This window comes from Pongo pygmaeus, chromosome X (assembly GCF_028885625.2).
Source record: "Pongo pygmaeus isolate AG05252 chromosome X, NHGRI_mPonPyg2-v2.0_pri, whole genome shotgun sequence".
Classification (NCBI taxonomy): domain Eukaryota; kingdom Metazoa; phylum Chordata; class Mammalia; order Primates; family Hominidae; genus Pongo; species Pongo pygmaeus.
The window spans coordinates 134,536,806-134,551,750 of record NC_072396.2 but is presented as its reverse complement, the minus strand read 5'-3'; the positions used below and the strand labels follow the sequence as shown (position 1 = coordinate 134,551,750).

General features: G+C 44.5%; 1 protein-coding gene across 1 annotated transcript in view; it reads left to right on the top strand.

Moving 5' to 3' along the window:
* AIFM1 (apoptosis inducing factor mitochondria associated 1) overlaps positions 1-12,622 on the top strand; it is a 36,447-nt gene extending 23,825 nt beyond the window's left edge. The window contains exons 7-16 of the mRNA XM_054471312.2: positions 1,366-1,450; positions 2,112-2,188; positions 3,292-3,400; positions 4,815-4,922; positions 5,269-5,357; positions 5,815-5,955; positions 8,537-8,679; positions 10,193-10,317; positions 11,820-12,016; positions 12,361-12,622. Coding sequence (XP_054327287.1) covers positions 1,366-1,450; positions 2,112-2,188; positions 3,292-3,400; positions 4,815-4,922; positions 5,269-5,357; positions 5,815-5,955; positions 8,537-8,679; positions 10,193-10,317; positions 11,820-12,016; positions 12,361-12,432 — 1,146 coding nt within the window. The 3' untranslated portion in view covers positions 12,433-12,622. The remainder of the gene's footprint in view (positions 1-1,365; positions 1,451-2,111; positions 2,189-3,291; positions 3,401-4,814; positions 4,923-5,268; positions 5,358-5,814; positions 5,956-8,536; positions 8,680-10,192; positions 10,318-11,819; positions 12,017-12,360) is intronic.
* Positions 12,623-14,945: the final 2,323 nt, after the last annotated feature.

The window sequence follows — 14,945 nt, the reverse complement described above, 5'->3', positions numbered from 1 at the left end:
GTAGGGTGCAAGGGAATTAAAGGTACTGGCAAAAGAACAGTTTGGATGTTCTACCATTGGCCCAAATTAGTTAGAATGGAGCAGCCAGTCAAATAAACAGAGAAAATTGAAAGCAAGTATAGGAGACAGACTGAGTGAAACCTGAAGGGATGGAAAATTGTGACCAACAAGTAGAATAACTGAGGTAGAAGGAGAGGTTTAGGAGATAACAAGATGAGGAAAAGTATGAGCCAGGTTCCAAGGTCTTCAGTGAATCAGGAGGAGTAGCCAGGAGGTGGCTCAAAACAGTGATTCGTAGGAATATGGGACTCCTCTGATGTCCCTCAGAAGAGAATGAAAGTACAAGAATCTGGAAGCAGCAGACCAGTAACCTCAAGAAGCTTGCAGAATGCCAACACCTCCTCCTGACCTTGTGATGTGGAGTGTGGGGGAACGAACAGCCTCTATGTGTAAGCTCTCCTTAAGAGAGAGCCAAGTTTCCGTGAAGGCTACAAGTTGGAGAAAGCATTCTGTAAAAATGTTGTAGATGTAGGAGAGTTATTAACAAAGTAATAATAAGTAATTCCAAACAGCCAAATAAGAAAGGCTGTTCCGATTCTCCTTTTCCACACATGGGTCAGGGCTTTGGGACTGTCATGACTTGCTCTAATGTTGCCTGCCTTCTAATTGCCTATTTCCAACATATGACTGCCTAAAAAAACTGGGTACCAGAAACTGTGGTTCCCATGATTACTTGGATATGGTTTCTTAAGGATCGCTTTAGGTCAAGAACTAATTCTTCTTATTGGGCTGACAATTTTTTTTGTTTTTGTTTTTGTTTGTTTTTTTGTTGTTGTTTTTTGGGTTTTTTTGTTTTGTTTTGTTTTTGAGACAGAATCTTGCTCTGTTGCCCAGGCTGGAGTGCAGTGGCGTGATCTCGGCTCACTGCAACCTCTGCCTCCCAGGTTCAAGCGATTCTCCTGCCTCAGCCTCCCCAGTAGCTGGGACCACAGGCATATGCCACCACACCTGGCCAATTTTTGTATTTTTAGTAGAAACGGGGTTTCGCCATGTTGGCCAGGCTGGTCTCAAACTCGTGGCCTCAGTGATCTGCCCGCCTCAGCCTCCCAGAGTGTTGGGATTACAGGCATGAGTCACTGTGCCTGTCCTGGGCTGACAACTTCTTATTGACCTGGAGTTTTGGGGTGGTGATGGAAATGTTCTGAAATCAGATAGTGGTGATGGTGGCACAACCTTGTGAATATACTGAAATCCACAGCATTTCACACTTTAAAATGGTGAATTTGATGTGAATTATATCTCAATAAAACTTTTTCAAAGCTAATTCATCTCTACCTCTTTTATGTATGTGTGTGACTGTACCAGGTAGTACAGCTGGATGTGAGAGACAACATGGTGAAACTTAATGATGGCTCTCAGATAACCTATGAAAAGTGCTTGATTGCAACAGGTGAGCATTTCTGGAGATGGCTTTCTTCCCTGATACAGCTCATTCAAGTTTAAGAGTCCAGCCTTCTCTATAGAAGGCATTACTACTTAAGAAAATGGAAACCCAGACTCTCTGAAGTGAGTGTCTTCTCTTGGTACAAAAGCTGGCTGTGTCAAAGCATCCTGGATCACCAGCCCTTCTGGATGATCCTTGCTGTTCTCCCGGTAGAGGCATGAAGAAGTTGCCCTTTTTTCTCTCCCTGTTTAACCCTCACCCTGTGCCCTGTGCCCTGAAAGTGATGTCGTTTGTGGCTTCATTGCCAGTTGCAATCAGAAACCAAGAGAGGAGACAGAAGCAATTTATCAAACCCATGTAGCTATGCTAGCTGGCAAATCCTCATGAGAAACTAGAAGAGAACATGGAAGCCAAAAGTAAGGCCTTTTGGCCACCTAGGGGCAGGGTGTACCCCTTGAAGACAGACTCTCAAATCTGCTTCTCAAAGGAAACTGACAAAAAGCCTGCTGTGAGGCGAGCTGAAGGCAAACAAAGCCTTCTTATCCTATCCTGTTGTTGCCGCCATGGTGCTAAGTGAAGAGGGCTCCACCTTTGTGTGGTGGAGGGAGTATTGTTTGGGCTAGCTCCTGCTTGTTGGGCTAAAGGGTTTTCCTTCTCTTATTTCCAGGAGGTACTCCAAGAAGTCTGTCTGCCATTGATAGGGCTGGAGCAGAGGTGAAGAGTAGAACAACGCTTTTCAGAAAGGTAATTGTCTGCTTTAGTGTTTTCCTTGTGTTGTTTTTGAAGAGGTAGTATAATCTTGCAGTCCCCAAGTGCCCACCCGGGACTTGGGAGATCCAAGTTCTATTTATGGCTCTTCTCCAGACTTGTTATCTGGCCTTGAGCAAGTCACTTCCTCTCTCTGTACCTCAGATACCTCACTCAAGGGTTTTAAGCTCCTAGGGAAAAAATGGAGTGTTTGTATTGCTTGCAATAGATCCTTCTGATTGCTCTTCCATAGTTGTTTTTTCCTGATGTGTTTGATTCATTGGAACCCCTTACAGCCTCTTGGCATTTTTCATTGCAAGTGCTGTGTAGAGACTTCTGAGAAAAAAGTTAAGAGTACCTAAATAAAAAGCAAGGAGGTGTTCTGCTTCTTAACACTGTGCTTATAAAAACTGCTGTCATTTTTCAGGGATAAGATTTGTCCTGTCTTTTTTTTTTTTTTTCCGAGACTGAGTCTCGCTCTGTCACCCAGGCTGGAGTGCGATGGTGCAATCTTGGCTCACTGCAACCTCCGCCTCCCGGGTTCAAGCGATTCTTGTGCCTCAGCCTCCCAAGTAGCTAGAATTACAGGCATGTGCCACCACGACCGGCTAATTTTTTTTTTTTTTTTTTTTTGTATTTTTAGTGGGGACGTTTTACCCTGTTGGCCAGGCTGTGTACTGTCTTTTAAGTTCTTCCTAGAACAAGGTTTGTCAGCCTCTGCAGTATTGGCATTTTGAACTGGATAATTGTAGTGGGGGCTGTCTTATGCCACTGTAGTATGTTAGCAGCATCCTGGCCTCTGCACACTAAATGCTGGGAGCACCTACTTGCCCTGACAACCAAAAATGTCTTCAGATATTGCCAGATGTCCTCCTGGGGAAGATAGGGACAAAACTGCCACCAATTGAGAACCACTGTTTATAGAAGGAATTTTACCATGAAGAAATAAATTTGCATTAATAACATAGAAGTTATAATTGAGTCACTTTATACAAGGAGAAAATTTACTTTTGCCAAAGATTTAGAAGAAACTACTTCCTAGTATTATTATCCTATGCCCCTTTTGGAAATTAATGGACTAAACTGATGTGATCCTGCAGATTGGAGACTTTAGAAGCTTGGAGAAGATTTCACGGGAAGTCAAATCAATTACAATTATCGGTGGGGGCTTCCTTGGTAGCGAACTGGCCTGTGCTCTTGGCAGAAAGGGTGAGTATTGAGGAGTGACCTTGATTTTCTTTCTCTAGTCTTATATAGCTTTTCTGTGAATCCCAGAGATGTGTTTGGCAGGATCAGTAGAAAGAGTTTAATTAAGGTTTATTTATTTATTTATTTTTTTGAGATGGAGTCTCACTCTGTCGCCCAGGCTGGAGTGCAGTGGTGCGATCTCGGCTCACTGCAACCTCCGCTTCCCAGGTTCACGCCATTCTCCTGCCTCAGCCTCCCCAGTAGCTGGGACTACAGGCGCCTGTAACCACGCCAGGCTAATTTTTTGTATTTTTAGTAGAGATGGGGTTTCACCGTGTTAGCCAGGACCGTCTCGATTTCCTGACCTGGTGATCCGCCCGCCTCGGCCTCCCAAAGTGCTGGGATTACAGGCATGAGCCACCGCGCCTGGCCTAATTAAGGTTTATATAGTGAAAAGCTAAGCACTGAGATTAGTTCTGGTGAGGGATCCTTGGTGACCAAAAAGCTGTCACCTGAGCATCTTAACAGCGATGCTTTTTTTTTTTTTTTTTTTTTTTTGAGATGGAGTTTCACTCTTGTTGCCCAGGCTGGAGTGCAATGGTGTGATCTCTGCTCACCACAACATCCGCCTCCCAGGTTCAAGCGATTCTCCTGCCTCAGCCTCTGGAGTAGCTGGGATTACAGGCATGCACCACCACACCTGGCTAATTTTGTATTTTTAGTAGAGACAGGGTTTCTCCATGTTGGTCAGGCTGGTCTTGAACTCCCAACCTCAGGTGATCCACCCACCTCGGCCACCCAAAGTGCTGGGATTATAGGTGTGAGTCAGTGTGCCTGGCCAACAGCAATACTTTCTTTCCTTTCCTTTCCTCTACCCTCTGTGCCAGGACTCCTTAGAAATAAAATATTAAGGAAAGTGAGTTATGAGATGATAAGGACAATGCAGACTACAGAATTATAGGTGTCTTTGAACTGCTGCTTCCTGTAAAATGCCAAAAACTTCTTTGGGCACATGATGGTTCCCAGCTTGAGAGATCTGTGAGCTCCAGTTGGAATGTTTCATGGCAACTAGTTTTCTTAATGTTCTTTTTCAGATATATGAAATCAGGGCATCTTTTCAGGAGGATGCTTCCTATTCAGAGGTTGCAAAGCACTTATGTAAGCCTTAGGTGACTGCATGGGTGGAAGTGCACAGAGTTCACCATCTGAAGCTTAATCTGGGGCCAACAGTTCTGATACCTGTTGTATTTGCGTTACAAATGAACTTGAGCACCGAGGCCCTCATGCCCACTGTCCTGTAAGTGGGCACTCTGGCCTGGATTGCAGCTCTGCCCTGTCTGTAGTGAGGGCTGCCTGCTGCTCCTTTACTTCTCTTCCTGTCTTCCTAGGATTGACTTTTGCTTCCTGCTGTAACTACTCTGTTTCTTCTTCCCAGCTCGAGCCTTGGGCACAGAAGTGATTCAGCTCTTCCCCGAGAAAGGAAATATGGGAAAGATCCTCCCCGAATACCTCAGCAACTGGACCATGGAAAAAGTCAGACGAGGTAGAGAGACTGTTTCTATATGCTGCCACTCTATTTTCTTTGAGTGTGACCTAAGGCAAACTTCGCTTCTATGGGAACCCCCTTGACATAAGCCCTATCACCTGGCCTGTAAAATGTTTCCACCGTTCTCCAGTCAGCTAAGTTCATCTAGGTGTTCTGAATCAGATGCCCCAAATTCCTGGAAGTGCTGAAAATGAACCATGGGTGTAGGTTCTTGCAGCTCTCCAAAACTGCCTGTGTACTGATAATTGGTTTTACCGTGAAGGAGACCGCTGGTCAGCTTTCCTACTTCCCATGAAAGTGATAGCCTCGTAGGCTCACTCTCAGGTCTTGTTTGCCTTTACAGAGGGGGTTAAGGTGATGCCCAATGCTATTGTGCAATCCGTTGGAGTCAGCAGTGGCAAGTTACTTATCAAGCTGAAAGACGGCAGGAAGGTAAGGAAGGAGAAGATAGCCTGCCAGGAGGCCTTTGAGTTCTCTACTCCCCTTGCCTCATTCTTACTCCTTCATTTGACACCAGTAGATTAGTTTTCCTGGCAATTGCCATTAACCCGATATAATTTTCCGAATTAACCATCCCTCCATTAAAACAGAATGATGAGAGCCAGAGTAGGCTCCTGTGAACCACTTTCCCTTAGCCCCATTCTATCTGTCTCACAGAGTTTTGAGTCCTGGCTAGGGTGGCAGATTTCTGTTCGAATGACATGGGAGATGTGCATGGGATGGGGTGGTGGAGGCTTATGAAATAGAACTTAAAATCCATTTACCAGAGGTAAGTTAACCCATGATTTTTTAAAGTCCCAATTCTTAATGGCATGATGGGCCATTGTTATGCCTGTAGGCATAAATGGAAACTGTGGTAATTGACTGAATTATTTCTTTTTCGCCTCAGGTAGAAACTGACCACATAGTGGCAGCTGTGGGCCTGGAGCCCAATGTTGAGTTGGCCAAGACTGGTGGCCTGGAAATAGACTCAGATTTTGGTGGCTTCCGGGTAAATGCAGAGCTACAAGCACGCTCTAACATCTGGGTGGTAAGTGTGCTACAGCATGACCAGACATAGGTCATTCTCCCTAGCCTGTGAGCAAGTCTGCCCGGTGGTGTGCTAAAGCTCATCAACAGCCTAACCAAATAGGGTCAGAGTGTTTAGAGGCTGAGGATACAGAATAGAAATGTGTGAACTGCTTGATTCAGAAGACCAGGTATGGCCTCATCTGCAAGCTAGTGGCAGATGAAATGAACAGTGTACATGCCTGCAGGGGTAGAGCTCTTCCGGTTCTACTTATTGGCAGTAGCTACTGGCATAACCCCTAGTGGGCATGCACATAAGCCTTCAGATGGATCTGCTGTTCCCTTTGCTCAAACGTGAATCCAGAGGATGGAGGATGAAGCAATGTTATAACCTGTTCCCTAGAAAGGAAAATTACTCTGTTTTCATTTTCCTTGAGTACTATTTTTAGCTGTTTTTTTATAATCTATTATGACACAAACAAGACTATAGTATGTAGGAACCATGAGGTAATTTCCCCATTGCTAGTTACGAGTGTATTGTGTTTGTTTATGGACTCTGCAACTAAGGACGTAGGTACCTTGGAGGAATTTTTTCCCCCTCCAAACCTTGTTTTTTTGTTTTTTTTTTTTTTAAAAAAAAAAAAAAAAAAGATGTACTGGATTTTTTTAACCTGTTATAAAAGTAATATGTGGGCCAGGCGAAGTGGCTTACGCCTGTAATCCCAGCACTTTGGGAGGCTGAGGCAAGTGGATCACTTGAGATCAGGAGTTTGAGACCAGCCTGGCTAACATGGCAAAACCCTGTCTCTCCTAAAAATACAAAAATTAGCCGGGTGTGGTGGCACAGGCCTGTAATCCCAGCTACTTGGGAGGCTGAGTGAGGCAGGAGAATCACTTGAACTAAGGAGGCAGAGGCTGCAGTGAGTGGAGATCATGCCACTGCCCTCCAGCCTGGGCAACAACAGAGCAAGACTCAGTCTCAAAAAAAAAAGTAATATGTGGTCAATGTAGAAGACAGACAAGAAAGAGAGAGGAGAGGAAAGTCAACTGCAGCAACCATTAATATTTTGGTGTATTTCCTTCCCTTTGTTTCCTTGCATGTAGGTTTTATTGTTGGTTTGTTTTATTCATGGCAAACATACTATATATAATATTCTGCTCTTTTCCACTTAACACCATAAATGTAAGCATTTTCTATGTTGCTTCAGACTTTGTAAACAGTTTAATGACTATATATTCCATTAAGTGAATTTCACAGTTTACCGTTGCTCACTCGTTGGATGTTTAGGTTGCTTTAGGGGAGTCTAAATAGCCACACAGATGAAAAAAGGGTTAGAGAGCTCAAATACCACATCCTTCGTGAAGCTGGCCCAGTTCACCCCCGTCTGGAGGTTCTCGCCCTCTGCTTGAAATAATTGACTCCTTTAATCTGTACCTCTCATATGGCACATTACTGTTTACATTGCTCTGTAGTTATGAGCAAGGCTGTATCTTTCTGTACTAGGTTGTATGCTCCTCATAGTCAAGGTCCATGTCAGTTTTGTCTCAGCAACCGGACAACATAATACTTTTGTATATAATAAGTACTCCATAAATATTTGTCGAATGAATGAATACTGAATGACAAAAAGAAATCTAAGAAAACATTTCTAGGTGAGAGGCAGTCACATCCAAAAACTGGTTTCTACATATAGAAAAGAATATTCTGCAAATCATGGTTATTAAATAACCATGTATAAGTTAAACCGAACTATAGAAGATTTAGGTTAGCTTTATGGAAGCAGAATAGATTTTTTTTTCTTTTTTTTTGAGACGGTGTCTCGCTCTGTTTCCCCGTCTGGAGTACAGTGGCACGATCTCGGCTCACTGCAACCTCCGCCTCCCGGGTTCAAGCCATTCTCCTGTCTCAGCCTCCGGAGTAGCTGGGATTACAGGTGCTTGCCACCACACACGCCTAATTTTTTGTATTTTTAGTAGAGATGGGGTTTCACCATATTGGCCAGGCTTGTCTCGAACTCCTTGTGATCCGCCCACCTTGGTTTCCCAAAGTGCTGGGATTACGGGCATTTGCCACTGCACCTGGCCTGGAATAGATATTTTAAAATGAGATCTCAGGCCAGGCGTGGTGGCTCACGCCTGTATTCCCAGCAGTTTGGAAGGCTGAGGCAGGCACATTGCTTGAGCCCAGGAGTTCAAAACCAGCCTGGGCAACATGGCAATACCCCATCTCTACAAAAAAAAAAAAAAAATTTAGCCGGGCATGGTGGTGCATTCCTATAGTCCCAGCTACTTGGGAGGCTGAGGCAGGAGGATAATCTGAGCCTGGAGGTCCAGGCTGTGGTGAGCCATGATCGCACCACTGCACTCCAGCCCAGGCAATAGAGTGAGACCCTGTCTAAAAAATAAAAAAATAAAAAAATAAAATAAATTTAAATGGGTTATCAGCTGTTTTTGTTAGTTTAAGTACAACTCTGGCCTGTAGATGGAAAACATGAATTAGTTACCATTACAAGTGTTCTTTGAGCCCCCAAAGTTTATATTTTGTCTTTAACTTGCTTTTTTTTTTTTAATCATGTGTTCATGTTATGTATTTGTTTCCACAGGCAGGAGATGCTGCATGCTTCTACGATATAAAGTTGGGAAGGAGGCGGGTAGAGCACCATGATCACGCTGTTGTGAGTGGAAGATTGGCTGGAGAAAATATGACTGGAGCTGCTAAGCCGTACTGGCATCAGTCAATGTTCTGGTAATAGTGGTGTGCCTTGGGGACCCAATTGATTACAACTCAGTATCTCTAGGACCATAACACAGAGTTATGGTTTGGTTTTATTATGAGCCAGTTAGCTTCATACAGAAGGGAAAAAAGTCCATCTTATGTCCACACATTCTACCCTCAGGTAGCCATCTGGCAGAAGTGTCCTGTTTAGTTTTTCACCAAACTGATCCTTTTGTAAAACATTAAAAGAGAAAAAAATTATTTTAAGTGTTCTGTCTGGCATATGTTAGACTAGGTGAATGAATGGAGATGGCACCAGCACTTCCGGCAAAATAGCTCAGAGGCCGAGGTGGCGGATCACGAGGCCAGGAGTTCGAGACCAGCCTGACCAACATGGTGAAACCCCGTCTCTACTAAAAATACAAAAATTAGCCGGACGTGGTGGCGCGTGCCTGTAATCCCAGCTACTCGGTAGGCTGAGGCAGGAGAATTGCTTGGACCTGGGAGGTGGACGTTGCAGTGAGCCAAGATCACACCACTGCACTCCGGCCTGGGCGACAGAGCGAGACTCTGTCTCAAAAAAAAAAAAAAAAAGGAATGTCATAAAGCATTCCAGTCCTAAAAGATGAAGGCTGGTCTGGTATGATTGCTCATGCCTCTAATCCCAGTGCTTTGGGAGGCCGAGGCCGGGGGATTGCTTGAGCCCAGAAGTTCGAGACCAACCTGGGCAACGTAGCAAGAGCTCGTCTGAATTTTTTAAATAAAAAGTTTTTAAAAGTTAAAAAAAAAGAAAAGTGGAGGCTAAGGGGAAATACTGTAGGTTAATGAAACCATAAAACATCTCAAATTCTGAATTCCATAAATGTGGAACACTCTTTAAAGCTTCAAAAAGGGAATTTCAAGACAAAAGTAGTGAATAGCAAAAGTGGGAACCTCATCACTTTCCAAATGTGGCATGGGATAAAAGCACGAATAAATTCAAGAACGTTTCAATCACTGCATGGATATGTGGTCGTGTATAATGGCTTTTTAAGGAAAAGTCAAAGCTATTAGGGTTAATCTGACTTTCTCATGGTCATCCCTAGATGCTCTAGCAACAGCAGATCAGTTTGGCATCTCTTGTGATATGCATACTAAGTTCTTTGGTTGGCATAAGAGTGCGGTGTTGGTCGGGCACGGTGGCTCACGTCTGTAATCCCTGCACTTTGGGAGGCCAAGGCGGGCAGATTACTTGAGATCAGGAGTTCAAGACCAACCTGGCCAACATGGTAAAACCCCGTCTCTACTAAAAATACAAAAATTAGCCAGGCGTGGTAGTGGGTGCCTGTAATCCCAGCTACTCAGGAGGCTGAGGCTGGAGAATCACTTGAACCCAGGAGGCAGAGGTTGCAATGAACTGAGTTCGCACCCATTGCACTCCAGCCTGGACAACGAGCGAAACTCCATCTCAAAAAAAAAAAAAAAATGCGGTGTCATGGAGAATATGTGCTACTGTGTCATTCCTTACAGTCCCTTGACAGAACACCCTCTTCTCTCTTCTTAGGAGTGATTTGGGCCCCGATGTTGGCTATGAAGCTATTGGTCTTGTGGACAGTAGTTTGCCCACAGTTGGTGTTTTTGCAAAAGCAACTGCACAAGACAACCCCAAATCTGCCACAGAGCAGTCAGGTAAGAAAGTCCCAGCACTCCTCTTGGAGAGTGTTGAGAAGCAGTGGTCCAGATTCTCCTGAACAAGGGGTTTCTGTATTGGCCAGAGGGGGTTGTCAGTGAAAGCCTCTCTTCATGTTGTGCTCTAAAAGAAACCAAACCCCAAGTCCTCACTCTTTAGCGGTCTGAGATTTGGCAAAATCAGGTATCCTGGTCAAAGCATAGATTCAAATATTGCGGGTATCTGTCCTAGACAGTGGACAGTGGCTAGCTCAACGACACTGCTGTTTTGTTTGTCTCTGGGAAGACCTTTCTAAGGAAGAAAACAAGAAAACCCGAACTTTTTAGGTTGCGTTTTTATTTTTCTTTCTTTCAGTTGTCATTTTTATTATTTTGCTTCAGGCAAATCTCAAGAACACGGCCTGAGAGCCTTAGTTTAAGACTGGCTATCCTCCATGGGTCCTGGGCAGGGAGGAACTGGGCTGAGTAGTTATTTAGCTGCCTCCCATTCCATTTGGCAGATCTTAGTGCCAGGTTTTCTTTAGATGGGAGGCACCTCTCTTGGAATGGACTTCTCTCCCACACATGTCTCTTTCATTAACTCCGAGACCTTATTAGCTCAAGTTATTTAACTTCTGCGTCCTTTTGCCAGAGGTGTCTCAAGGGCAAGGTGCTGTTTAAGAAGGAGAAAGCAAGACATTATATGGATATGTAGGTCCTTTTCCTGTGTAATTCTAATGTATTCCATATTCCTTAATTCTGATCTCTCCTAGTAACCTAGTAAGTGGATTCACGTCACTGCTTTGTCCACTGGACAGTATTATTTGGAGGCTGGTGGTTCTTAGAAAGCAAGGTGCCCCCTTCCTATGCCACCCTTCCCTTCCCCTCTTTCTCTAGGAAGAAATGCCTCCACTATGGTTTTGCCATATGGAAGTGCCTTCTGCTTTGTCTAAAGTATCTGTCTAATAGCACTGTCCAATAGAACTTTCTGCTGTGATGGAAATGTTCCATCTCTGCTCTGTCCAGTATGTTAGCCACCAGCCACATGTGGCTTTTGAGCTCATGAAACATGGTGAGTACAGATAAGGAACTGAATTTTACATCTTACTCAGTTTGAAATGATGTTCATTTACATGGCTGTGGCTAGTGGCTACTGTATTTGGACCATGCAGCTCTAGAATTATTTCTTAGAGGACAAGAACCAGCCTTCTGCAGTTTGAAGAAATCCAGATACCAGGAAATATTCATAGCATGAATTTAAAATGAGATAATAAGGGAGGGAAGTTTTGGGTCAGACTGACCCTGTGCCCAGGAGCTGGCAAGGAAGACCTTTCCTTGGCTTTGTCACTGGAGAGGGGCTGGTGAAGGCCAGGGTTTACTAAGGGGGCATAGAGAAACAAATCCTCTAGAAGTAGCTCGAAGCAGGCCTCAAAAGACTGTTGGCTTCTAGAATTTCCCAAGCTCATAATAACTGAAGTTTTGATTTTGCTTCTATGTTTATTTGTTTTGGGGGCTGGCCACAGGAACTGGTATCCGATCAGAGAGTGAGACAGAGTCCGAGGCCTCAGAAATTACTATTCCTCCCAGCACCCCAGCAGTTCCACAGGCTCCCGTCCAGGGGGAGGACTACGGCAAAGGTGTCATCTTCTACCTCAGGGACAAAGTGGTCGTGGGGATTGTGCTGTGGAACATCTTTAACCGAATGCCGATAGCAAGGAAGGTACGTGCCCGTCATAACTCTTAGAGGAAGATAGGAAGTACGGCTCAGAAACACTCCTGTAACTTCATCGGATGCCCTGAGATGCATTGTCCCCCGCCCAGGTCAAATTGTGCCTGAGCAGAACAAAGGTATAGCCTTGGCTCAGGAACATTCTTTTTCACTTGGGACTTGGCTGGGTGACCTGGGAGTTGGCAGGCTGCTTGTTTGGGGTTAGTAGAGAGCTGTTCCCACAACTCCCTCCCAGTGTGATATGGGGACTGCCCCAGGTAGCCCCATTGTGTGGGCATGGCCTGAACGCACATGGAGTGAATTAGGGACCTATTGTTACTCTCTCTCTCCCTCAGATCATTAAGGACGGTGAGCAGCATGAAGATCTCAATGAAGTAGCCAAACTATTCAACATTCATGAAGACTGAAGCCCCACAGTGGAATTGGCAAACCCACTGCCGCCCCTGAGAGGAGGTCGGATGGGTAAAGGAGCATTTTTTTATTCAGCAGACTTTCTCTGTGTATGAGTGTGAATGATCAAGTCCTTTGTGAATATTTTCAACTATGTAGGCAAATTCTTAATGTTCACATAGTGAAATAAATTCTGATTCTTCTAAATTAAATTCTGTTCTCTTGTCAAGGGGGCAGGTGGGTGAAGGTGGAAAGCCACGCATATTAGAAAGCAAGCAAATTGCAGCACCGACCAAGCATAGGATTTTTCTCAGCCATGTATTCATGCCCTACTCCAGACGCAAAACTCCTTTCATTTCTGAACTTCCCTCACCCCTCCAGACCTCTTTGCACACACCTGCTGTGGCCTCGGCCCACAACACTTGACTCCCCTCCTCTCCTCTCAGGAAGTTCACTATCTCTGAAGACTTTCCCAGCCTTCCAAGCCTCATCCTTGTGTATGTGTCTCCCTGCTAGCCCATGACTTCCTGGAAGCAGGAGCCCTGATGTTAAGGCCTTGCTCACGGTTTTATCTCCAGAGCTTAGCACAGGGTCTGCTTCATAGTAAGTGCTTCATAGATCATTGTCAAATGAGTGAACAAATAAATGTATGGAATAGACTCTGTTTTACCTGGAACAACTCCTGTCCCGGAACTGAATTGGGTCCTGCAGGGGACAGAAAGGGCACTTACTACAAATCTGAGTTCAGAGACCTGGTGCTTCACAGTTAAACCTGGAGACGGACTCGTGGAAGGACCATCATCTCTTGACTCTTCTGCCTGCTGTCCTCATGCCAGACATCTGTCCTCTCTTAAGCTCCTTTTCTCTAACATACGCTTATGGGCATACCTCACTTTACAGATTATTTCCTGGGAATACGATTCAAAGTTTCACAAGTCAACTCATTGCTTGGCATTTTAGATTGCTTAACTTTTAAAAATCAAATATTATTATTATTATTATTATTATTATTATTTTGAGATGGAGTTTTGCTCTTGTTGTCCAGGCTGGAGTGCAGTGGTGCGACCTAGGCTCACCACAACCTCTACCTCCCGAATTCAAGTGATTCTGCTGCCTCAGCCTCCCGAATAGCTGGGATTACAGGCATGCGCCACCACACCTGGCTAATTTTGTATTTTTAGTAGAGATGGGGTTTCTCCATGATGGTCAGGCTGGTCTCAAACTCCCTACCTCAGGTTATCTGCCCTCCTCGGCCTCCCAAAGTGCTGGGATTACAGGTGTGAGTCACTGCGCCCGGCCTAAAAACATCAAATCTTATTTAAGAGGAATCTGTTACTACTTTCAAGAGTCCTGTTGTGAAACTCCATGTATATAAAGAGAAAATTATTACCAGTCTGGATTTTTTTTTAAATATTGGGTTTGATTAAGGGCAGTTTCAGCTTCAACCGAATCCCTTCTGAACACTGGGAGAACAGGCCAAATCTCCACCGTAAGAATTTGCAGTACAGGTATACCGTACAATACTATATGGATACAGGTTTAGTCGAATGTGATCATACCCAAATGGTATATCCAAATCCATATGTAGAAAACTCATCTAGGGTCGGGCACACTGGCTCACGCCTGTAATCCCAGCACTTTGGGAGGCCGAGGCAGGTGGATCACCTGAGGTCAGGAGTTCGAGACCATCCTGGCCAACAATGGTAAAACCCCATCTCTACTAAAAATACAAAAATTTGCCGGGCACGGTGGCGTGCACCTGTAGTCCCAGCTACTCAGGAGGCTGAGACAGGAGAATTGCTTGAACCTGGGAGGCAGAGGTTACAGTGAGCCGAGATCACACCACTGCACTCCAGCCTGGGCAACACAGCGATATTCCGTCTCAAAAAAAAAAAGAAAACTCATCTAGTATCCTGTGACATAGAAATTATTATACAGCAGTAATTGCTGCTTACAGAGATGGGGGTAAGACTAAGATCCTAGTGTTCCACAAATCATTAAGAAAAGATCAAATTGTGATTTGTCTTGCTTTAGTGTTGTATACAGTTTTGTCAAATTCTTTGACAGTAGTTATTCTTGTATGGTATGTCATTGTAGTTCAGTGGATTGAAATTGAATGATCTATTCATCTAATCAGTGTTCATTGGGTGCCTACTGTGAGCCAGGTAGATGTCAGAATAGAAAGATGGATAAAACATAGCCACTGCTTTTAAGGACCTCCTGGTTTCGGTGAGGAATGCAGACACGTGGATGCAGAACTCCAATACAATGAGCTACGTCCACAGAAGGACACAAAAAGTACTTTGGCCATGCCAAGAATGGAGAGATCAGCCACAGCAGCCATCCTGAGTCAACCACTGCTGTTAGGCCACTTCCTAAAGCACCACTTGGTCCATGTCCCCTCCGTGTTTAAAAATGTACAGTGATTCCCTGTCACCAACCACATCAGGTTCAAAGTCTCCTGTAGTACTAAGCCCACTCTGCTTGGCTGACCTTCCCCATGACTTTTAATGTGGACATACACACACAC